General features: G+C 42.4%; 1 protein-coding gene and 1 pseudogene across 5 annotated transcripts in view; one reads left to right on the forward strand and one right to left on the reverse strand.

The window, feature by feature from the left end:
• Positions 1-5281: 5281 nt before the first annotated feature.
• Positions 5282-25301, reverse strand: part of AP2B1 (adaptor related protein complex 2 subunit beta 1) — a 131290-nt gene continuing 111270 nt past the window's right edge. For 3 of the 5 annotated variants that reach the window (XM_025440399.3, XM_025440397.3, XM_035721410.2), the window contains 4 exons: positions 19463-19547; positions 18430-18516; positions 12087-12241; positions 5282-5741 (listed from right to left, as the gene is read on the reverse strand). In XM_025440399.3, coding sequence (XP_025296184.1) covers positions 5667-5741; positions 12087-12241; positions 18430-18516; positions 19463-19547 — 402 coding nt within the window. In that variant the 3' untranslated portion in view covers positions 5282-5666. Of the gene's footprint in view, positions 5742-6911; positions 7177-12086; positions 12242-12602; positions 12644-18429; positions 18517-19462; positions 19548-25301 lie in introns of those variants that run through there. The other 2 variants (XM_049114216.1, XM_049114217.1) reach the window with 2 other exon arrangements.
• Positions 9189-9623, forward strand: LOC118355838 (60S ribosomal protein L26-like; annotated as a pseudogene).

Genomic DNA, 25301 nt, shown 5'->3' on the forward strand with positions numbered 1-25301 from the left:
AAAACCCCACTGAGCTTTCAGAGGCTGTAGGACCAGATTTTGGAGCCTAAGATCGGAAGTGGAGAGTGAATGAACCGATGGAGGGAAAGCCAGAGGCTGGATGTGAACATCCTCCTCTAATACCTATATGGTGGGAGATGCTGCTGAGCAGTTCTCTGGGTCCCAGAGTGCTGGGGCAGTCCTGTTTCAAAGCAATACTTCAGGAGACTAAGTACATTTGGATCCAATCAACCCCCAAATCAGCCTTCCCCTTGTTGGCAGCATCAAGAATGGCAGGGCAAAAACCTAAATGAGAAACTGAGATGGCAAGTTTGCAGCCAACTCGGAAACTTTTCAAGAAACATCCTTGTTGCTAATAACATGTCTGGGGGCTGGCTGGGATTCTAGGATTAGTGCTCAGGAGATAGAAACGGGTAACAACGGGGGAGGTGTGATCTTTCCAAAGTGCCACACCAGGTATTAAAATAAACAGGCTCTTGCCTCCTGGAGCTGGGGGTGGCAGGGAAAAGAAATCTGGGTCCAAGCAAAATCAGAAAAAGCATCAATGCATGAGGTGGGAGTAGAAAAGCTCAAACCCGGGAGTCCTCAACTGTTTTCAGGCTTCAGAAACAACGTACCTGAGATTTCAGTATTTCCTAGTTGCCATTCTGGGGCTGAGAAGGATGGTGCAAGGGAAGGTCAAAGTCTGTGGGCCAGCGTGCTCTGCTTTTAGTTCTACAGACTTGTAACTTGGGGGGCCTAGCAGGTCAGGCCATTGGCCTGGTGGAGGGCGGGGAGGGCCTGTTACAGAACTTTCAGTAGAACTAAAAGGGAAATCTGTAGGTCTTGGGGTAAGGACATGCACAGGGAGTCAAAAGATGTGAGTGGCTCTGCCACACCTCACCTGGAAGATGGGGATAATGCCGGATTCATGGGGTAGGCAGGTATCATGGGCATAAAAAGTGCTTTACTATTTTTCCTTTATTTTCCAGTATGTTTCCGGGTCACTGGCATTTTATTTGGCAACTTAACTTTTTTCTTGGTTATTTTTAAAAACTGAAGTATAGCTGACATACAATATATCCGTTTCAGGTGTACAACAGTGATTTGACAACTATGAAATATTCACCACGTATGTGTAGTTACCCCGTCACTATGCAAAACTTTCACATTGACTGTATTCCCTATGCTATTCACCTCCATGACTTATAACCAGAAGCTTGTACCTCTTAATCCTCTTAGCCTATTTCACCAATACTCCCCACCATCCCAGTGCTTTAGCATTTTTCCACCTGTTACAGGAACACCAGCATTCCTTTAAAAGTAGGCAAACAGGTGTGTCTTTTGCAGGCAGTTGAGGTTCAGCTGCGCAGTAGAAACACCTGAGGAGTTTTTAATTTTTTTTTTTTTTTTTTTGAAAGGAGAAGCAGGGGGTGCGGGGCAGGCAGGGCAGGAGAAGCAGACTCCCTGCTGAGCAGGGAACTCAACTGAGTGACTTCAGGGCTCAATCCTAGGACTCTGGGCTCTTGACCAAAGCGGAGAGAAGAGGCCCAATGGACAGCCAGCCAGGCACCCCCTGAGTTTTTTTAAACGCAGATTTTTCCCCAGGCCCCGCCCTGGCCTGGCTGAGCAGAAATCATCAGCTTTTGAAACCTGATGTGGTATTAATATGCATCTAAGAGTTGAGTGTCTGTGGGGGCGCCTGGCTAGCTCAGTCAGTGGAGCATGGTACTCTTGACCTCAGGGTTGCAGGTTTGAGCCCCATTTTGTGTTGAAATTAAAATCTTAAAAAAAAAAAAAAAAAAAAAGTTGAAAGCCTCTGCCCTGAGAGTTTGCCCGACCTGACATCATTCTTAGTTGGTGAATCCATAGATATCTTTAGAAGGCCCGTCTCTCTTAATTTCTTTAACCTTGAACCTCAACAAAGACCATCCTGGCCCCACTATTTCCCAAGTGTCATTCCTGTTACAGCTTGAACTAACTGCAATTCAGCAACATGGTGACAACTAAAAAGTTGCTGGCTCCCAAAGACCGTTCTTTCATGGAGCTTGGACATCCAAGTAATAAAAGCAGCTACTGTCCTGCACACCTAAATGTTGAACACTGTGCAAAGCAGCTTACATACATTTACTCTAGTGGGGACAGGTCCGAGGACTAGTCTAAGGGCATCTTGGTGTTGGATCCCTCTGCCTCCTTCTCCCACTCCAGGTTGTGAGACTTCAGAGGCTGTTGCTCATCAGAATCTAGGGAGGGGCCTCTATCTTGACAACACCTGGGTCTTCTGCTCCTGAGACGTACCTGCAATGTAGGTGACTAGACTTAAACTCCTAGGAAAGCTTGCTTTCAGGCACTAATTCTATTCACTTGAGGGCACCTGAGTGGCTCAGTGGTTGGGCATTTGCCTTTGGCTCAGGTCATGATCCCAGGATCTAGTCTCACATCGGGCTCCCTGCGGGGAGCCTACTTCTCCCTCTGTCTGTGTCTCTGCCTCTGCCTCTCTCTGTGTCTCTCATGAATAAATAAAAATTTTTAAAAAAATTCTATTCACTTGGGAACATTTGAGCCCTGAGTCCAGGTCCCCGAGGCTTTTACACATTTCAAGATGAATCATCCTGGGTAACAGGAAACTGGTGAGTAGCTCTGCTGTGCTGCTTCTGCCCCTGGGACTATGTGCCTAGGACCCTAGCAGGGAATCCAGACTGGCTCCTGTGAGCAATTCCTGCCTGTGGTGGTGGTGGTGATATGGGGCTTTGTTAACAGGAGCCTCCGCAAGGTATAGGATTCTTCCTCATGTCAATCTTAATTCTATCTGGCTAAATCCCTGGGAGGGTTGGGCAGCCAGAAAAAAAAGTTCTAGTAGTATGGTTATTATTGCCCTATCCCTTTTCTGGGCAGCAGTGTTGTGCCCTAGAGTGTCAGTTCTGGGAAAAAAAGTACATACCACAAACTTCATTTTGTGTAAATGAGTTTATTGACGAAGACACAAGGTCAAGCTTCCCCCCTGATCCCCACCCGCCCCAAGAACAGATCCCAACAACCAAAGAATGATAAGCATTCTTAGGTCAACATTTACCCCTCCTCCCACTCCCAGTTTCTCTCCAGAGTCCCAAGCTTCACAACACAGACACACAAAACAGGCTTGGGCGAGGACACTCAGGGAATCTCTGACCAGCAAGAGTTCTGGGCATGTGTGTTTCCCTGCCCTTTGTATGACACCAGCTGATGTTACAAAAAGACACACTGAGGCAGAGAAGAGGAGAATGGAGGGCCATCTCCCCTCGGTCTCCCCACTTCGGCCGAGCTCAGCACGGGCCAAAAGGGAAGCTGCAGTGGAGGCAAATAGGTGCTGTCTCTTCAGGAGATAGGTCCTCTTCCTTGGAGCAGAATCCCTCCCTAAGCGCTCAGGGGTGCAGTGGGAGGCAGCCTCCCCAAGGCATGAAGAATTCCCAGATTGGCTCAGTCAGGTGAGCTGAGAATAGCAGCTGTTACCCATCACTGCTGGGGGTTGAGAGAAGCCCCATTTCAGGGGCAAAGGGACACACTCTGGTATAAAATTGTGTTGTCTGCTTAGCTGACACATACACTTCCTTGTGGAACTAGTTTGCTCTGAGATGAGAACATGGTATTTGTAGTGTGAACCTTCTTCACTGCCTGTATCCAACCGATTCCATGAATGATTTCCCAACCAGGAAACTGTCAACCTGCTTTTCCTTTCGACACACAACCAATCTACCCAATCCCAACATATATTTCCTGTGCTACTTCCTATTCTCCACGTGGTTCAGGGTAGGTGAGTGCAGGAAAGAGTTCCTCACCTCTCCCCCATACCCCTACCCCAGTCATTCTTCTTGTGGAGTCTCAAGGCTTTAGAAAACTGCTTTGAGGGGGCCCATTCCCTCCAACCTCTATAACTGGTATGAATCAGGGTTATTTCAGACATGACCGGGCTGTGGGGTGGTTTCTGTTCTTGTTTTCTAGGATTCTTCCTCTTGGACTCACTCTGAGGTCTGAGTCAATGTGAGGCCTGTGGGCCCCAAAGTGCCTCTGACTTGTGTGGGCCATCCGAGAAGAGCAGTGGTGTTCATAGACCTGAATACTGGGTACTAGGCAATGTGATAAATGCCCAGAGATGTAACAGTGTGAACACCGCTGAACAGTTGGTGCTTTGGGCACAAAGCATTCTTTGACAAAACACACCCAAAGTGTTAAGGAAGGAAACTTCCCATCTCCCAACCTTCAGAGAGAGGTCAAGAACTGCCTGACCCTCCAAGATGGTCTCAACTGCCATAGAGCCTAAGTAACAAGGCAGATCAGAGAGCTAAAGGGATAAAGTGAGTCTGTGACCTCTCTAAGCTCACTTCATCTCTGCACCCACCCTGCTGGCCTCAAGAACTGGGGATCTGGGAGCATATGGGGAAATATTTAGCATATGGGGAAATATTTAACTCTCTCACTCTGGCATCTGGGTTTACTCTCCAGTTATTGAAGATACTCTGATGCCAATGAATGGAGTGCCAAAATCAGTATGGAGTTTGAGAAGAGTCACAAAAAAGCAGGCACAGAGAAGGCAAGAGAAAGGCATTGAAGAAAGGAAAATTAGTGAGACACTCCTGTAGTGAAAACAACATTGATGGGAATTTAGGAGACCCAGTCCCCGCCCTCTGCTTTGCTACTCACCAGCTAAAAGGCCACAGGTAGTTAACATCTTTTTTGCCCTTTGTCTTTTTCCATTTTAGGAAAAACAGGGTTGGATAAGTTAAAGTCTGTTTCAACTCTAAAACCATGATTTTAGATCTGAATTGGACCTGAGAATTAAATTAAATCCAGGGGAGGGAGAGGGGACAGCACATTTTGGTTCCTGTTCCCAATCTCTACTCAAATTCCTTGATCAGTGTTATCTGCAGGTTAGATTTAGGAAAAGGAATGCAGTAAGTTCTAGTTTCTCTCAGCTTTAGTGCCGATGGGCCCTACCTATTTTCTGCACCTTAAAACACCATTCAAGGAAGATCACCATTCCTGACTGCAGAGCTATCAACTGAGATGGTAATAGGTAGGGTAGGGAGAGTCACATGGAAAGAGTTTGAGGAGGGGATATAGAAAAAAAAAAAAAAAAGTGAAGACCAAAATGAGCAGAGCCAGAGTTGCCACAGATAAGAGAAGCACAACCAGCATAGGCAAATAACTGTATCTCTTCCTCCAGGATTATGTGGTTAATGATGGCCAGTTGTTTAAACACTTTCTACCAGGTACATTATTCCCTCCATCTCTCATATGTACAAAAATATAAAACGATAAAGTGCAGTTTATGTTTCAGTGACACTTTTCCTTGCTTTAATATTTTTTGTCTTTTTCTGCTTTTGAAATGAGCTCTCAATGACAAAATCTGAAACTACTCTCAGAAATGCCAGCCACCGGCAGGTTATGAAGAAGCTCACAGGTAAGGACAGAGCAGCGGCAGGGGGCAGGAGGTGGGAAGTGACAGAAGCAGTGGTTACAAACGTTCACAGGAAGCTAAAACTATCCACAGCTTGTGCCCTAATGTTAGCACAGGTTAGACTAGTCACTACCTTGGTGGGTGGCCTCAGTGTGTTTGGGTTCAGATTCTATGAGGCAAGACGATTTCTTCCAGTTAAGAATTCTTGGCTTGCACCGATCGCGGGGTGGCTGGAGGGCACCAGACCCGTCTGTTAGTTTTTCAAAATGCTGTCGTAGACCTGATAGATATACTGAGAGACTTCAGGAGCTCTACACTTCAGCGACAGCTGTTAGGAGGAAAAGGAGAAGATTAGCATGGAGGCTGGCATTAGTTCAAAAGATATCCCACCCTCAGTTCAAGGAAATCTCCTGATTCAAAGAGAGGAGCTTCCATCAGTCAGAAGCTAAACCAGGAGATTCTGTTAAGAAGTTCTGTGGTTTTCAGTTTCCAATTCAATCAATGTCATGTTGTACTATGTCTTCTACCTACATTCTCAGCACGTCTATGAGGTTGGGAACCATCCATACTAAAAACATCAAAGTAGGGGAATAGCTGCTCCAGTGCTCTGCTAATAGTCACAGGGTTGTTACCAAACAAGAAGGGAAGGGCTAAACCTTAACTTGTTGGTGGTCACTTCCACTACCTGCCCCAGTCTCTCACTCAGACAAGGATGGTTATCTCAGGCCCAGTTCAGGAGGATGTAAAACCAAGTAAAATAAAAGTGAGGTACATCCAAGATACCTTTCTGTATTACAATGAGGATGCAAACAAACATGTTATGGAAGGAAAACAAGAACACAGAGAGACTCAATATAAGCAGACAGCAGTTCATGGCAACAGCTTCCTTATTTACTCACTGCCTCATTGAAAAGGCAAATCATATACTCCTGGTATCACTCCTCTGCCACCTCTCTTCTTCTAGTCTCACAATTACCAAATCAAGATGAAAACATTTTTTTTTAAAGATTTTATTTATTCATTCATGAGACACACACACACACACACACACACACACACAGAGAGAGAGAGAGAGAGAGAGAGAGAGAGAGAGAGAGAGAGAGGCAGACACAGGCAGAGGGAGAAGCAGGCTCCATGCAGGAAGCCTGACATGGGACTTGATCCTGGGTCTCCAGGATCAGGCTCTGGGCTGAAGGCGGCACTAAACTGCTGAGCCACCTGGGCTGCCCAGGATGAAAACATTTAAAAAGATTTTAATGTTACACACTGAGGTTTTCACTGTGTGGGTCCATGAGAACAAAACTTAAACCTAGACTTGAAATCCTTGATTGTATCAGAGTAGGCAAAATATTATTAAAAATAACATAATAATAGATGCATGCAAACTGCCTTTAGAACCAGAAAATGTAACATCTGCTTTCTGCATTGCTGACACTGTTGTCCCTATCTACTAGGGGAGACAGGCAAAACTTGTCTTTAATGATATAGCACTATGAGATTTTAGATTATTTTACCTCTTTATTATCAGAGATACCAGATGATTTCACACAGTACAAAAGGTGAGAATATTTTTGGCAAAAATATCAAAATATTGGTCAGCCCCAAATTTCATGAAAAAACTCACATCCTCAAAACTTAAAGTCAAACTTTAAAAATGCAAAAAAAACAAACAAAAAAAACAAAAAAAAACCCCATGGTGCCTGGCTGGCTCAGTCAGAATAGCATGTGCCTCTTGATCTCGGGGTTGTGAGTTCCAGTTCCACCTTAGGCACAGAGGGAAAAGGGGGGGGGGGGGGCAAAAAACCAAACAAAGAACATCAAAAAAGGCTCTATTATTTACAGCTTTAATATTAATATTAATATTTAATATTCAGTCTCTAATGCACTTCCAAAGTTGCTACTTGACATTAATCAAGAAAGCAATTCTGACAAATATAAAAACAAAACAAAACAAAAAAGCACCCCCCCCCACAGAGCCCAAACTCAAAAAAAGCCCCAACTAATTTAAGAGTATAAATATGCATAGAAAACAGCTCCCTATTTGGTCAAAGTTGCAGCTATAGGCATGTCCCTGACTTTCAAGCTCTCTATAGAATAGGCAATTCTGTACCTCTTCCTCCACAGCCTCTCTGCTGTCAATGTTGTGGAAAGTTCTTGTGGGAGAGTAAGTAGGTTCAGAGGAGGAGGAGGAGGAGAGGAAGCTAAAACGAGTAAGAACAGCCTATGGTAGTTAACTCCCAGACTAAAGAGCGGTGGTTCCTCTCCTCCAAATATTTTTTTCCACATTCTTTGTAACAATACTTGAAGATCTACCAGTTGGGAGACTGATATTTTTTTGGGGGGTCCATGACTGAAAAGGAAATGTTGCCTACAGAAGCCCAATCTGCCAAGGCTAGCACTGGGAGGACAGGGGAGTCATCATGGATCAATCATGCCTGGATCGGAGTTTCTGCTGCTCTTTGGGGTGGGGCAGATGGGGGTGATGAGGAAGAATCAATCAGTCTCTCCCTTTCCCTCCCCTGTATCATATCATACTCCCCTCCCTAAGCCATGCCAATCTTTAACAAAGGGTCAGGTTTCGACTTAAACTTATCCTTTGCTTTCCAACTAGTATAACGAAGACAAGCTAGAATGAATTTTTAAAAAAGAAAGAAAAAGCATTTTGCTAAATCCTGAAGAAAGTACAAGGGAAACATACATAAAGAACAAAGCAGCTAAATAATCTGACTTATAACATATCCACTTCTGGTTTACAGTATGGAATACAAACATACTTTTCCATCAGAGACAAGTTATCTTCTAAATGAGATGCAGCAACTTGGGAGTGATAGGGCCTCATCCTTACAAGACAAACATACTTTCCTAATGAAATACAGTAAGAACTGGGTAAGGGGTGGGGAAAAGTGATTTATCAACCTCTTAGGAGGCTAAGGAACCATCAGTCCTCATGCATTAGTACTGGCTCAACCAGATTTCTTCCTTTTTTTTTTTTTTTTAAGATTTATTTATTTATTTATGAGAGAGAGAGAGAGAGAGAGAGGCAGAAACACAGGAGGAGGGGGAAGCAGGCTCCATGCCGAGAGCCTCACGTGGGACTGGATCCTGGGACTCCAGGATCGCGACCTGGGCCAAAGGCAGGCGCTAAACCACTGAGCCACCCAGGGATTCCCCCAGATTTCCTTTCATGAATATTGTAATGGGTGTTTAGCATGATGGAGGGAAGGGAATGGACCTGAGGGATTCTGAAGTCTGCAGCACCATTTAGGGGAATGGATTAGGTCTGTGTCAGATGTTGTGATGGAAAATTTGGATTGTTCTGTGGGCAGAAGGAACCTAGTCACCAGATGGATGGAAAACAGGAAAAAGGAGAAGGAAGTATAAACAAATTTACCATTTATAAATATAAGGAAAGAAGAAGGTGGGTATGGCTATAAAAAGGCACCATGAGTCAGGGCATCTGGGTGGCTCGGTGGGTTAAGCATCCAACTCTTGGTTTTGGCTCAGGTAATGACCTCAGGGTTGTGAGATCAAGCCCTATGTTGGGCTCTGTGCTCACTGGGGAGTCTGCTTGACATTCTATCTCTCTCCTCTCCTTCTCTCTCTCTCTCAAATAAACTAACAAATCTTTAAAAAAAAGGGGGCACCATGAGAACAAAATCCCACTGGATTATTTCTTACAAGTGCACATAAATCTATAATTATCTCAAAATAAAAATTAAAAAATATTTGGGGGGCCTTTCCTTTTGCAGCCATTTCTGAAGCACCAGCAGCCAAAATGAAGTTCAATCCCTTTGTGACTTCTGACTGGAGCAGGAACCATAAAAGGCATTTCAATGTACCCTCCCACATTTACAGGAAGCTTATGTTTTCCCCTCTTTCCAAAGAGCTGAGACAGAAGTACAATGTGCGATCCATGCCCATCTGAAAGGATGATGAAGTACGGGTTGTGTGAGGACACTTTACAAAGGTCAGCAAATTGGCAAAGTAGTTCAGGTTTACGGGAAGAAATATCTCATCTACACTGAATGAGTGCTGCAAGAGAAGGTGGATGGCGCAACTGTCCATGTGGGCACTGACCCTGGCAAGGTGGTTATCACTAGAGTAAAACTGTACAACGACTGCAAAAAGATCCCCGAACATAAAGCCAAATCTCACCAAGTAGGAAAGGGGCAAATATAAAGAAGAAACAATTGAGAAGAAGCAGGAATAAAGGAATCTTCTATATGACTTTAAATAAAAACTGTCAAAATGAAAAAAACTATATATATAGGGGAAGAAATGACCTTCAACAGGTGGATGGGTAAACTGTAGTACATCCATATAGGGGACTACTACTTGGTCATGAAAAAGAACTATTTATGCATTAACAACCTGAATGAATGTCAAGGGTATTATCATAAATGGGGAAAAAATCTCAAAAGGTTTCATACTCTATGAATTTAAATTTATATAACACTCTCAAAATGACAAAATTATAGTAATGGAAAAAAGCATGAGTGGTTGCCTGCTCTTAGGGCTGGGTGAGAGTCTAACTATAAAGGGACAGCAAGAACATCATTTTTTTGTGGTGATGGAACAGTTCTAAGTCCTGCCTGTGGTAGTGGTTGTATAAATCTATGCACATGTGATAAGACTGTGCAGTGCTGTCTACTTCCCAACCACCACTGTCAACAACAAACAGTAATGTACGACCTGGTAAAATCTGAGTAAGGTCTATAGTTAATAGTGTTGTACCAATATCAATCTCCTGTTTGAAAATGTACTATGGGGGCGCCTGGTTGGCTCAGTTGATAAAGCATGCATTTCTCAATCTCCAGATCATCCGTTCGAGACCCATGCTGGGCATGGAACCTACTTTAAAAAAATGAAAGAAAATGTACTATGGGTGTGTAAGATCTTATCAATGGGGAAAACTGGATGAAAGACACATGGCAACTTGGAACCACTTTAAAAATTTTTGTGGGTCTCAGATTATTTCAAAATAAAAAGTTAAAAAAAGTTAAATTATGTTTAAGATAGTGACATTAAGAGGTCCTTTTCAAAATTCTCATTATCCTTACAATGAATACGGTAGAAAGGGTCAGGAGATGATCCAAATTCTAAGCACAACATACCTATCAACAAATTATATGATCTTGAACAAGTTGCTAATTATTCTTTTTTTGGAGGGTGAGGGAGGGAGAGAGAATCTAAGCAGGCTCTGTGCTGGGCGTGGAACCCCCATCATGAGGCTTGATCTTACAACCCTGAAATCATGACCTGAGCCAAAATCAAGAGTCAGATGCTTATTTGAGCCACCCAGGCACCCCAAGTCACTAATCATTCTTAACTCTGGTTTCCTTATCTTCAAACTAGGAGTAATCATATGCTTCTTTAACTTAACTGAGAAGAAAGAATATATACAATAAAATGAATGATAAAACAAAACAAAACAAAACGCACACACGCTCTCTCTCTCTGAGCACATTTCTAAGGAAGAAAAGGGAGTTATCTCACAAGATCTTGGTTTTACAGAGAAGACATGCCCTTCCAGGAACAACACAGAAGGGCTTTTTCCTTTCTCGGGGAACTCAAAGTAAATGATGGGGTAGTTTCTTTCCAAAAAAGATGAGATTGTTGGAGGAGAAGGTGGGTGGGAGGAGTGTCTACTTCATGGAGGAAGCCTGAAGTTTCCCACTCACAAAAATCTAGCTTGATAGAATCAAGCCCATGTGCCTATGCATGTACACGTGCGTGTGTGCATGCACGCGCGCGCGCACACACACGCACACACTCTTCTAGCTGCTTCAAGGGAGGGAACTAGTGGGGAAAACACCAAGAATTCTCAGTTCTGGGTGGTAGTATTCCCTTGATGTACGCTAAAGAAAACAGAATTGGCTGTTAAAATTAAGGAATGCAGCCACAGGCTTTTCTCTAAAATGCTCCCTTAATCTCCTGTTCAGCTTTTTCAGAGTTACTCAATATTGAACTGTATTCTCCTCTGTCCCTTCCTTCAAAATAGCCTACAGAAACCTCAAAGATAATATAAGAATAAGATGTTTTCCCTCTCCCAAGGGCTTTTATTTTACAAAATGTGATGACAAGCAGCATCCTTTTGGGAGAGTCATTAGAGCAAACAAATGTCCGGTGCCTGCAGGGTCAGTCTCTGTCTTTCCAGGCAATCCCTCCTGCTCTAAAAATATTGCCAGAACTTTAATTTTAGTCCAGTATGGTGCTGAAGGAGTCTTCCACACCACAGTCCCCTTGTAGTCTTCCAAAGGTGTACTACAGTTTTGGTGCACCTTTCTCAGCAGACACTTCGGGGCATAGGATGCTGCTACAACAGGGCTCACAGGTCTATGACTCTGACAGCCTTAGCAGCTCATGACTGCCAAAAGCAGGAAAGAAGGCCTTGTCAAAATGAGCTATGTCAACAACCCTCTCAGTGGCTTGTTAGGGCACCACATGCACAGAAATGCTAGGTGAGTATCTTGAGTAGCTCAGCCTATACCAGGGCAAGTCCACAGCCCTCCTTAGGAGAAGGTCTTCCAAGGAGGTGACTGGGGACTTCTTAATCAATGGCTTTTTTGGCTCTCTGGGGTCTGAAATACCTCCCCCAGTCCTTTCCACAGTGCTAAACAATTAAACTTCCCTCCTCAAACCCATCCCATCTGGGTTTCAAGAAAAGCCTTACCGTATAATTTGGGTTTCCTGGCTGGATACGTAGTTCAGCCAAAATCCAGATACCATTAGTGAGCTTCAGGGATTGGTACAGCATGTCCTGCCCTTCCACATTCCTTTTGGCAATAGTATAAACGTTGTTGTTCTGTAATTTGCTGGAAACAGTGTCTAGAAACACAGATTCAAAATCCAACACCTTCAGTTAAAATATCAAACAAATGCATTTAATTTTTCTGACGTCCTCATGTCCTTACGAGCCACATGTCCACAGTCTCCTGAGGAGTACCATCACACATTTCAGAAAGCCCTTCTGCCACAATAGTGTAGGGTGAGGAAGAGGCTCTTTAAGTGTCTAACAGATTCCAGGGCAGGAAACAGAGTAAGGTGCAACTAAACATTAGTGTAAACGTTACCTGTGGAGATTATGGTGAATCAGCAGAGTTGGTGATCTTAAATTAGATGCTAGACAGATAAAAATGCTCCGAAGAAGACAAAGACAGCAATGGGTGTATGGGTGGTGCCACAGTGACTGCCATGTTGATATTCATTTCTGGAACACTGATCCTAGAGCTACAGGGATACACAGACTGATGATCAAATCCACACTTACTCCCCAAGTCGCTACTCACTTCACTGTGAGCCACTCTGGCCTCAACTGCCAGGATTAGAAAAGGGCACAGAGTTGCAGAAATCCTGCAAGTCAAATTTATTAACCTGGATGCTTAACAGTTTTTTTTTTAAGCAGGTAAATGATTTTTTAGGCCTGTAGGGAATATCATGTCTCCAAATGAATAAAGAAAAAGTCTTAAGCAAAGACTTTGATAAAGACTGAAGGTGTGCTAAGATGAATGCCACCAGGTTCTATATGCCCTGAGCCATGACTGCTAGTCCCAGCAGAGGCCTCTGCAGTTACCAACCCAGGGTGAGAAGAGGCTGGCATCTGAGGTCTTCCCTGTAACTACCACATCAAAGAGACATGAAAGTCTGGAATGAAAGGTCATTTTGCTCTTCTTGTTCTCTTACTGCTCAGAGGAAAGATGCTGAAGCATCAGAGAAAGAAACTTGAAAAATAGAGATGATACACACTGCTTTGTTGATAGTTTATGATGTTCATTTCTCATGAGAATTCTAAATTACTCATGCTGACTACAGGAATTCTCCACATAAAAATCCATCCTATTCTGTTGTGCTCTCTAGGAAAGGGATGCAAATGATGGCTGGCCTCTCTGCTCTGAGAGAGGAAGCTTTCTGCGCACAGGGGTCCTGGAGCATTTCATCCCCACACTTCCCACGGTACATAATGGGTACTTGCCATCAACACCTGTGAATAAACCTCTGGCTTCACGGCTGGAGATGCCGACACATGTATTGCCAAAGGCATTAAACACCACCTACTTGGATGTGAGCTAATTTTGGAAGCAGTTCTTGCTCCTGTGTCTTTCTCCAACATTCAGACCAATGAGAGCTCAGGGAAGGAGGCATGAAAGCCCAGTCGTTAGACATCTGCACCACATTTAGCTGTTACTTGACTCTTTTCCCTTTTCCCTCCAAGGTTTTCACTAACACCAAGCAGAGCAACTATAGCTTAAGAACCGGCTTTCTTTAAGGAGCTAGAAAGTCTATCTCAGGGCTGCTATATGCAATACTGTTGGAGGAGGGGCCTCCATGTGCTTTTTAAACACCTTCCCGGGGGTCAGGCAGTTCTGCCACCTTGCTTCCCATAATGAAGGGCTCTGGCGGCTTAGACAGAGTTGCTAAGCAACACCACCAGCTGGAGTTTGGCTAATGCATTTTGACAGGAAAGTCTTGTTTTCAAAGACATGGGGGGGGGGGCTTGTTTTAAGTTCTAAAAGCCATTCCTAACTTTCAAGGCTCTTGCCCATTTCCAAGGAAACAGAAAACACACACAGGAGCCTTTACTGAAGAGCTGCCTTGCTGCACAGGCACAGACACGTTCTTAGACCATGTATACAGCCAGGCCCAGATTCCTATAAACTTCTCATCATTTCACCACTTACAGAAGAGAGGACAGGCTAAGAAATGGAAGCACAAAAACATACTTCCAGAATCAGAAAACGTGGCAAACAGCCAGGTATAATAAACAAGCTGAATGAAGGTAAACTTTAATACATTTAGGAAACATTCTGGCCGGAGACCTGGCTCTGCCCCTACAGAATGGCTGTATAAGATTTCTACCAGAAACTAAATGAAGGGAGGGCTCCAGAACATAAGTATGTGTGAGTCAATTTTATAAATCTTAGATATTAGGTTTGAGCCTGAGGACGCATAGAAGAAAGGGTAATCAGACTATGCTAAATGTTCTTATTAAGAATAGCAAAGGGGGAAAAAAAAAAAGAATAGCAAAGGGAACCAGATTTAAGGAGGCTTCCCAGCCAAACTGAGATACACTTCTGTTGTTTTTTTTAAAGTTTATTTACTTATTTAGTAATCTCTACACCCAACAAGAGGCTCAAACTTACGACCCTGAGATCAAGAACCACATGCTCTTCTGACTGAGCCAGCCAGGTGCCCCTTGATTGGAATATACATACTTCTTGATAAAATGCCATAGTTTTTCCTTTCATCTACCTGAATCCTGGGAAATAAGATGTCATCTTACCACTGTTGTGAGAGTCTGAGAATGAGAAGGCAATGTAAAGACATGGAGATTTGCCTCAAAGGATACAGTAAAAAAAAAAAAAAAGATGTCAAATAGGTTTATACTTGCTTCCAGATGTGATTTCTTCTAGTTCATTTGTCTTCTTTCCCAAAGTTGGCTCTTTGAGTCTGAGGAGGTGTGGATGTGGTCTTCATCTTCCTACTGTAGCTAAGGTCACACTTTTAGCAGCAATGAGTGAGGACGGTACTTGTATTAGAGAATGGGAAGGGGAAATTTGCACTTGGGGCCAACCAAGTCCAAAACTACTCTGACTGCTGAAAACAACACTTTATACCATTTGAGCAACCAAACCATAATGCTGGTCAGCGAAGCCTTTCATTTATGAAATGTTCCACAGGATAGAGAGAACTACAGCAAAACAGAGAAACAGAACTCACCCCTACCAAAGTCCCCACACCAGAAGAAAGATCTGTTCCTAACTTGTACATATAGATACAACATGCCACTGAGCTTTTCAGAATAAACAATTATAAAAACAGGCTTGTAAACTACTTGCTGGAAAGATTCTCTTCTAGAGCTGCAGCTCATTCTTGTGCTATTAAGATAGTGGTGTCAGACAGACACTAACCCCAAATGTAGCTATCATGGTAGGCTGCTAAACAGATTCATATAGAACTCCTGACACCACTAGAGATGATAAGTGCTAGCAAGCAGGGAGATCCATACGGTAGTGCCTTCATGATTTAAAGTTGTCTAGTGTTTATACAACTAGTGGTCCCACAAGCACCCCTATCATACACATCTTTCTATTAAAATCGGATTCATTATTAAGGCATGGGAAGAGGGTTTCTTGTTTCTTCTCTAGAAAGAAATAGAAGAGCAAAAGTAAAGGCAGAAGGCTAGGCTGGAGGACACCTGTGTGACTCAGTGGTTGAGCATCTGCCTTCGGCTCGGGGCGTGATCCCTGGGGTCCGAGATCGAGTCCCACATCGGGCTCCTTGCAGGGAGCCTGATTCTCCCTCTGTCTATGTCTCTGCCTCTCTCTCTGTCTCTCATGAATAAATAAATAAAATCCTTAAAAAAAGAAAAAAAAAAGGCTAGGTTGGTAAAGTCCTTGAAGCCTGTGACTTCCTATAGCCCTCAGAGTTCCATCTGTCAAATGTCTACTCTGGCACGGAAAAGCTATTTAAAGTGTTGGTGCTGTTGTGATTAGGGCAGATCAGCTGGAAAGGATGGTATTTTTAGCTCCCAGCTAGACCCAAAGTGTTGAATCAGAAGGCACCAAACCTGGAAACGTACTGTTAATAGAACCCTCAGGACTGGTAAGAAATGTAAAGGCCGGGCCACTCCAGACCCTGGATGCAGAGGAAAAGCTAGAAAAGGAATTTAGTACAGGAAGTGGTCCTGCAAGATTAGTACTGATTTAGTGTGGGGAAAATGATGGCCTTTGGCTCCCAGAGAAAACAAAAATGGCTGTTTTCTTTTCCACACCATGTGTGGCACTGCCATAAAGTAGTATGTCACTAAAAAACTGATCCGTTGGTATTTGGAGCACCCAAGGCAGTGAGGAACTGGCATGAAGCCATGGCAGAACTGATCAAAACTGAATTTGCTTCTGAAAAACTGTGCCAGGCTACAGCAAAGGACACGGCCCCACTGGGAGAAAGGCCAGACACCTCCTCTTTGGCAAAGATCATAAATGATGGTACAATAAGGGTTCAGAACTCCAATCTGGAAGCAGGGGGATCTTTATTATTTTGGCAGGCCAGACTAAAACCCGCAGTCATCCAAACTTTTTTTTCTTTTTGAAAAAGCATTTCTCTTGCACACTGGATGTCTGAAACCAAACCTTCTTTCCAATTATTCTGGCTTTTCTTTGTTCTCTAAAGGCCAGTGTTTCTCAGATCTTGCTCAAGAGCATTGGTGTTGGGACAGCTGGCTGGGTCAGCCAGTGGAGCAACTCTTGATCTTGGAGCCCCACGTTGGGTGTAAAGATTACTTAAAGAGAAAATCTTAAAAAAAAAAAAAAAAAAAAAAAAAGGAACACTTGTGTTCCACAAGATGTTAATAAGCATTTTGTAATTTTAAATTCCATGGTCAATAAATTCAATTAACATTGAGTTAAACAGGTTTCCTCAACAGTGAAGTCCTCAGGTTTTATGTCTGCTCACATGCAAGGGCAACTTCTAGCAGAGGCTTGCCACACACTGCAGTTTTCAGCTTTAACTGATACAGAACCTCCTTTTACTCTTTGAGGGACAAGTATTCTCAGGACAGTAATACAAGAAATGTTGCCATAAGACCAATTACCATAAGAGTGACTACAATGAAGTATCTCTTCCAAGATGGGTACGGAAGCTACTTCTCTAACAGGATCTGCTCTGGTTCTCACCATGAGCTACTTTGGATTCTGCACCTGAAAAGCATGGCTTATACCCAAGCTCCTACATTCATGAAATGAGGTTTGTAGTAACTGACCGTGAGTCTCACAGAGGACAGATAACACTGTCATCTACCTAGAATATGGCACCAAAAGCAGCTCAATTTGAGTATGATTTTTTGTGAAAATGCAGCAAAAACTTAAGTTTTGCTTAATAAACATACACACATAATCAGTCAGGGTGAGAAACCTAGAGCAGAAATATGTTAGGAAGAAGGTAAATGTGCGGTATTCCTGAAGAGAATCAACTTAGTAGTTACTAAAACGGAAATTACAGAAGACTACCTCCTCAGACACCTCTCCAAAGGCTCAGGAAGCCTCATAAGAGATTTGTCTGAACACAGAGGATGAATCATAGAGCTCCGAAAAATGAAAGAAGAAAGGGTTGGAAGGAGAGGACAGCGAGTTTCTCCCCCTTCTCCATAGTTTCATTTTGCCTCTTCCTCCCAGTGTCATGCTCTAGCTACACTGGGAGGGCAGCACGCAGGAAACCCCATCTGAGAACTACCAATGCTGGAGGAAGAAAGAGATAAAAGAAAGAGAAGGCACTGACTAAGCACCAAGGCTCATTTTCAGTCAAACTCAGAAAGCCTTATACTAATCTCAAAAAAGAGCAAATGGGACCAAGGTGGGACAATGCAGAGCTCAGAGCCCTTCCACTTCTGGGAAAACTGTGTGAGATAAGCCCTATCGGTATCAAGCCCTAGAGATTGATAGCTACTATTTCTCCTCTTGGGTAACTGCCTTGATATTCTATTATAGTAATAAAATTAACTACAGAAGGGTCTGGGGCCTTTTAATGATGATTAAAGAGGTTAGTATCACCATATGAAAGCTGATTCAAGGCCAGGAAAAAAAGAGGCTAATTTAATCAACTATGATGTATTTTTATTTAATAATGAACACAAGATTCTACCTAAGGATCTCAGAGAGTCACCTTTCTTTCAATACCACAGAGGTTAAGACAAAGGATGAGAGTCCTTTTCATCTCTGGGGGGATGCATATCCTCAAGTGGCGCTTCAATCACCCGAGGATCACCACGGGCCTCACAAGTGACATGACTAACACACATTCAACTACTGAACTGGGTGGATGGACCCATCCTAGTTTGTTTCCTAAATCTGTTAGTACTAGTAATCTAGTACTTATATCAAAACACCACGTTTTTCAAGAGCAGTTTACCAAATCAAATATCTACCATGTACCCACCAGAAACAGGTAGATGTGGAAAGAAAAGGTAAGACAACATTTTCAAATACTTAGTAAGATGCACATGAAATTTAGTCATTACTCACCAGCATTTAAATGACATTCCTTAATCTGAAACTGAAGTTCATTTTCATTGGGAATATCCTTCCATGTTGCAAGAAAGACCTGGCGCTCTGTACGGGGAGGCAGAGGGAAAGAAAGGATGTGCACAGTCTGTCAATATTATGATTTCTAGTGCCTCACACCATTTCTCTTTTGGAGTGCTGGCTCTTACAATACATCCAGGAGCAGCCTGGAACTGGAGCCAATTCTTAGCTATGCAGAGGTGCCACATTCCACATCAATGAATCTTGTATCAGTAGCACTAAGACACACTGGAAGAAGGTGTCATCTAGGGTATAGTCTTGGCTCCACTGTTTTCATGACTCTGGGTAAGTCTTGGGATCTTTCTGATCCTTAATTTCATCACATATAATTACATCTGGCTTCCCTACCCAAAAAACCATTATAAGGATCAAATCAATTAAGTGCCAATATAATTAATATGTATCAGTATAAGTAAGTTTTATTAGATGGTGGTTTCATAAGTAGGGGAAGAGAGAAACATCAATAGTCACAAGGGGAGTATTAATGTTTATTACGAATTATTGAGTTCTTATTTTGAGACAGTAAGAACTTAGTACAGGGCTGGCTAAGTGTTAAATTTGCATATATTACCTCACCCAGCCTTTATAATAACTATTTCTGCTTTGCAAACTTGGAAACTGAGACTCAGAAAAGTTAAGCACCTTGTTACAATCACACAGCGAATCCACAGTCAAGGTGAGACTCAAATCCACATCTCCTTGTCACTAAACCACTTACTCTATGCTGGTGTGACTGGATTATTCAGAAAACTGGCAATGTGATATAGAGACCAACAGCAAGGCAAGAACAACTATGACTCAGGAGGATAAATATGATTAGCAAGTATTAGACCTTTAAAACAGCTTTATCCCCCTTCCCTTTTTTTTTAATCTCAAAAAAAAAAAAAAACTTGTACTTCTGGGCTTTGCTTGGCCTGACATTCAGAGGAAGGGCAGAGGTATATCTGGCAGAAGGACAGGAGGAAGTACTTACCCATTTTGCCATCTTCTACAAAAAGCACGTTGAGTGGGATGAGGCAGCTGAAGTAGAAGACGTCAATATTGTTTTTCACAGCCACCTGCCAGGAAAGAAATGAGGGAGAATTAGGACATCATAGGAAACCAGGTAGGAGGGAAAGAATGATATGTGTCTAGAAACATATCATTCTATTTCCTTCCTCTTAGTGCGGGACTCCCGAGATGAAGACCTACTAGCCCATATGCTGCAAAGCACATCCTTACTCATTCCACTTCGGACCTCTGTAATAAGCTGCAACTCTATGTCCTTCCAGAAGCAGCCCCTGGAGGGATAAGCTGAAGGCACAAGTTCTGCACCCAAAATAACCCATTCAGTTATTGTTTGCTTCTATAGTTATTAATAGTAGGTGCCTGTTACCACTAAGTACTGTTAATGATACCACTTCTACTTCTCATTATTACCATCCCAAAGTAGGTGTTACTCTCCTCTTACTTTGCAGATGAGGAATGGAGGTTCAGAAAGATTAAGTAATGGATCCAGGATCACACTGCTAGTGCATAGAAGAACCAGGATCAAATGCAAATTTACTCTAAACCTTTATTTCTTCCTCTTTCCAAGGTAAATGGTGCCATACAGTGCCCCTCCCCACTTTCCTAGATATAAGTTTTAAAGTTGCTTTTAAATAAATCTTGTTTCTTAAGTCCTACGGTCAGAAAAAGCTTGTTGGGTCAACCACTTTGTTAAACCTGACAACTAGAAGAAGGAAAAGCCACAAAGAAATGTATTTTCTCCTCACAATACAAGCTTCTGATTTAGGTAGGCTGCAATTCTACCACGATCCCTTCAGTTCAGAGCACGCTGTTTGTATTTCTAAAAAGCTACAATAAGTACTTTTATTTGAGGGTGACAGTGATTGGTGTATATATGCAGAAACAGGCAGGTTCCACTGCAGCAGATTAACCACATACTTTAAGAAAGGCGAGGAGGAGGAGAACCGCTCTAAACCACCACGTCCCACTGGCTTCTGTCACTAGTAACTCATCTACGCTCTCGGCACTACAGGAAAACATTTCTCTGGGCAAGTCCCATAATCGGTAACCATGCCTATTTTCTTTTTCATTTTGCTCTAAGCAAATCAAGTAAAAAAAGTGCTACCCCCTGCCCCTTCGGGGCAAATGTCCACACTCCAACAGCATATCTAGCTCTTTATCAAAATTTTGGCTATGGGATACAAATATCCTTTTTTTAAGTTCTTCTAGTTCTCTTACTAGAAGAACTAGATTATCAACTCCTCTCCCTTAGCTTTAACAGTATCTTTATTTCCTCTTCACAATGTGCTTATGTCTACTCAACACCATCCTTCTCTTCTTGCTCTCTCAGAAGAACCCATCAAATTACTTTGTAATTTGTGCTTTTAAATGACAAATCTCCTAGGAGTTTCTGACCTATGTCCCATAATCTGATGCCCAAAATGCTGAGACAGCAGGATTCTCAAAAAGCTTGAGTCTGGTAAATATAAGCAGAGTAACCCCAGGAACGATGTCCTCAAACATCCTTTTAGATGTACTAGAGCACCACTTGAAAAGATTTATACCAGTTGTGGGCTGCTGGGAAAGAGAGTATTTTCTAATGCATCCAGTCCTCAGCAATGAGAAAAGAACTCTTATTTCAAATAAGGATAGTGCCAGGCACCCTCAAGGGTATTTAGAAGGGCAAACTGGGGTGGTGTAGGTTATGGTTCTGGGTTATGGAAAGGTCTTATGTGAAAGGTGAGTGATTATCATTACTATCATCTTTGAATAAAAAGCAGTCATATTTCACAATGTGCCATCCATTCAAATGTTCATTAGTGTTTACTATGTCCCAAACATTTGTGATACAATGAAGAATGCAGAAAATATAATCTTTGTCCTCCAGGTGGCTCTATTAAGGATTCTTTTTTTAAAAAAAAATATTTATTAATTTGAGAGTGAACAAGCGAGAAAAGGGGCAGAGGGAAAGAGGGAGAAGCAGACTCTCTGCTGAGCAGAGAGCCCGCCGTGGGGCTTGATCCCAGGACCCCAGGATCATGACCTGAGCCGAAGGCAAACGTTCGAATGACTGAACCACCCAAGTGCCCCCACACTAGTGGTTTTTAATCAGACATATTAGAATCACCTGGAGAGATTTTTCCAAAACAGATGCCAGCGTTTCATCCCATGTAAATAACAATCTAAATCTGGGACCTGGCATGTGTATTTTGGGAAAAGTCCCTAGGAAGATCAACCAGATAAGCAATTAATTTAGAATAATGTCAGCTAAGAAGTATGAACAGGCTTACAATATCTAGTTCTTCTGAGGGAATCCCTCTTCTAAATGGAGCTCTCTAGCAATGGTAAAAGACACAAAAAGCTCCTCTAGGTCAGTATTACTAAACCATTCTTCCTTGGGACCCTTTTGACAAATAGACTGGTCTTGGAGACTCTTCCTGAAAAACGTGCATGCAACATTTTAACATATAATCAGGGGTTTCAGGACATCCTGAAGACTATCCTTGGATTTTTGCTCTAGAATAATTCTGAGAAGTGGGACACCCAAGTCAGTGGACTTGGGAACCAGACCAGACCACCTGATCTCAAATTCTGACCCTGGCACACTGACTAGCTATGTGACTGTGGGTGAGCAGTACTCAGCTCAGGGTCCTGCTGCAGATGGAGACAATGGTACAAAATCCACTGGTTGCTATGGGAAGAGTGAGTTAATATCTGCAGCAAAGCACTTAGAATGGTGCCTGGCTTATAGGAAGTAATAGAACAAGTATTTGTGAAAGAAAAATTCTCTCTTTTTTCACCATCTCTTTTACATATTTATTCAGAATTCTGATAACTATAATAGATGTAAGTGAAATCTTACAGATGCTCTAAAGTAGCATTACTACTATGGTAAAAAGGGACTGGACAAGAGGGAAAACAGGCTTATTAGCAAACTGTTGGCCTAATGATTCTTCTTGTTACTGTGTTCTTAGTAAATATCTCTTTATAGGATCGACAGCACAGGTCACACTAGGGGAGGCAGTTCCCTTCTTTTACATTAGCTTTTCAAACACTGCATTTTGTAGCTCTCAAAGTTGTACTGTTGGCTAGAACTGCATTGATTCAAGAATATATGGTTCTCCAGAAACTTCAGCTGCCTGGAAAATACCTATTTAATCTTAAGATTCAGTTCAAGCTTAAGATTTTTTAAAAGATTTTATTTATTTATGAGACAGAGAGAGAGAAGGGGGGGGGGGCGCGGCAGAGACACAGGCAGAGGGAGAAGCAGGCTCCATGCAGGGAGCCCAATGTGGGACTTGATCCTGGGTCTCTAGGATCACACCCTGGACTGAAGGCAGCGCTAAACCGCTGAGCCACTGGGGCTGCCCCAAGCTTAAGATTTCTGAGGAAAACTCTCGTCTCTCCCCATAGCACCTAGTGCATATACTTCTACCATAACATAAAAAGACTGTATACATCTGCCTCACTCACAATATAATGAGCTGAGTGCAGGGCCTCTCACTCACTGGCTTAAGAAATATTTGTTGCATGAAATTAAAGGGAAGATATTGAGCAAATGGAAAGAAACACCGATTTCCCAACCCCCTTTCTACCTCTATTATTATCTGTATGCATAACACAATTCTATTAACAACTCTCGTTAGGCAAATTGGTACTCAACAAGGCAGGGATAATAGATAAAAGCTATTTTTTATTTCAAATCGCTGAGCGAAAATAACATCTATATGCTAAGAATAACATAGGCAGTAAATCACAACCCAAATACTAGATTCTCCAAGGATATGCCAATCACTCTTTAGGAGTTTAAGCCAAAAAGAATCAAGGGAAAAACAGCATGAAGCCAGTTCTACTCCAATCCGGATGGTACCTTCTCTTACTCAAACAGAACCTTTAAGAGTATAATATTGATTGCTTCACTTTTCTTATTTTGAAATTCACTGTCCCAACAGATCCAGAGTAGAAAGACATAATCCAGACAAGCTGGAGAACTATTTTCTAAGAGTTTTAAAATCAATGCCTATGGTAAGCCCTGGTGGCTCAGCCTATGGTAAATAAATTATGACATATATATCTCAACAGCCTTAGTATCTTCACCTGGATAACTAATCTCTCAAAATGAACAAGTCTAAAACCGATTTCTTGATCTCCCCTCCCATCCCTAAACAGAACCTCCTACTGTCCTTCCAAACTCAATAAATAGAATACCACAAAGCCTTCTAATAGTCCCCCTGCTTCTGCACCTGCCTCTTCCACCCCCTGTAACACTTAGCTTCTCCAATCTATTCTCAACACAGCAGCCAGAGGGATCTTAAAATGTGGGTCAGCTCATAAATACCTCTGTGCTCAAACCTCCAATGACTTCCCATTTCACTCAGAATAAAAACCAAAGTTACAATCGCCTATAATCCGATGCCTATTACCTCTTTGATGTTATGTGCTGTGACTCTCTCTCTCTGCTAACTCCATGTCAGTCACAGGGGCCTGCTGTTTTCCCTTGCACATAATAGGTACTCTGCTATCTCATGGCTTTGTGCATTTGCTGGATCTTCTGTCTCCAATTCTCTCCCTCCAGAAATCTGCATGGCTCATTCCCAGCCTCCTTAAGTCATTGCTTAATCAAATATTATCTTTCCACATAGGTTTTCCACAACCAACATATTTAAAAAAATCCACATGATCTTATCTCTAACCCAAGGACTGCCTAGCCAAATCTTGGCTTTATTTTTCCTCCCTTGCCCTCATCTGACATACGATTTTACTTATTCATTGATTTATTGCTTGTCCCTGTCCCACATATACCCTACCTTCCAGCAAAATATAAAGCTATGAAAGAAGGGGTTGTCTCTTGTTCACTACTGTATTCTCAGTTTTCACAACAGCGACTGGTACAGAGTACTCAAGAATACTACTTGTAAAATATACTACTCAAAGTACTTGGAAACCATTTAGGTTTAGAAAACATATAAACTTAATCTAAAGTTTCCAAAAGGACAGTACTTCTCAAATTTTTTCTAGCATACTTCCCTTAACAGAACGGAAGGTATGGATGTATATACTGAGGTGGAAGTAGCAGGCAGGGTCAGGATTGGGAGTATAATATCAAGTAGCCCACAATAAGAACAAAATTTATTTGAAGGTCCATGCTATTCCATAATGCATCTGTACGTTTTAATATGAAAAAACATTTATTCCTCTCCTTTGAGCAAAACTGATGCTCCAGGAAAAATGTGCCACATGTATTCTTCACTTTAAGTACCTCCTAGCAGTTTAAAAATTGTTTAGGGATCCCTGGGTGGCGCAGCGGTTTAGCGCCTGGCTTTGGCCCAGGGCGCGATCCTGGAGACCTGGGATCGAATCCCACATCGGGCTCCCGGTGCATGGAGCCTGCTTCTCCTTCTGCCTGTGTCTCTGCCTCTCTCTCTCATTCTGTGTGACTATCATAAATAAATAAAAATTAAAAAAAATTGTTTAAAAATTGTGGCTCATGATCAAATGATGCTTCTTAAAAATAATACAGTGGTTGAAACTGGTATAAAAAAATAAAATAGAGGGACCCCCCGGGTGGTGCAGCCAGTTAAGCATCTGACTCTTGGTTTTGGCTCCGGTCATGAGATCAAGCCCTGTGTCAGGCTCCACACTCAGTGGGGAGTCTGCTTAAGATCTCTCCTTCTCCCTCTGCCCCTCCTGCCAGAGCTCTCACTCTCAAAATAAATAAATAAATCTTTAAAAAAAAAAAAAAAACAGAATGGAAAATATCAGTGCATCCCATGAAGAGTTAAGTGGTTTCCCAATACTGTTTCAGTTTTACGTATGTGTTGTGT

The sequence above is a fragment of the Canis lupus genome, chromosome 9, assembly GCF_003254725.2.
Source record: "Canis lupus dingo isolate Sandy chromosome 9, ASM325472v2, whole genome shotgun sequence".
NCBI classification, from domain to species: Eukaryota; Metazoa; Chordata; class Mammalia; order Carnivora; family Canidae; genus Canis; species Canis lupus.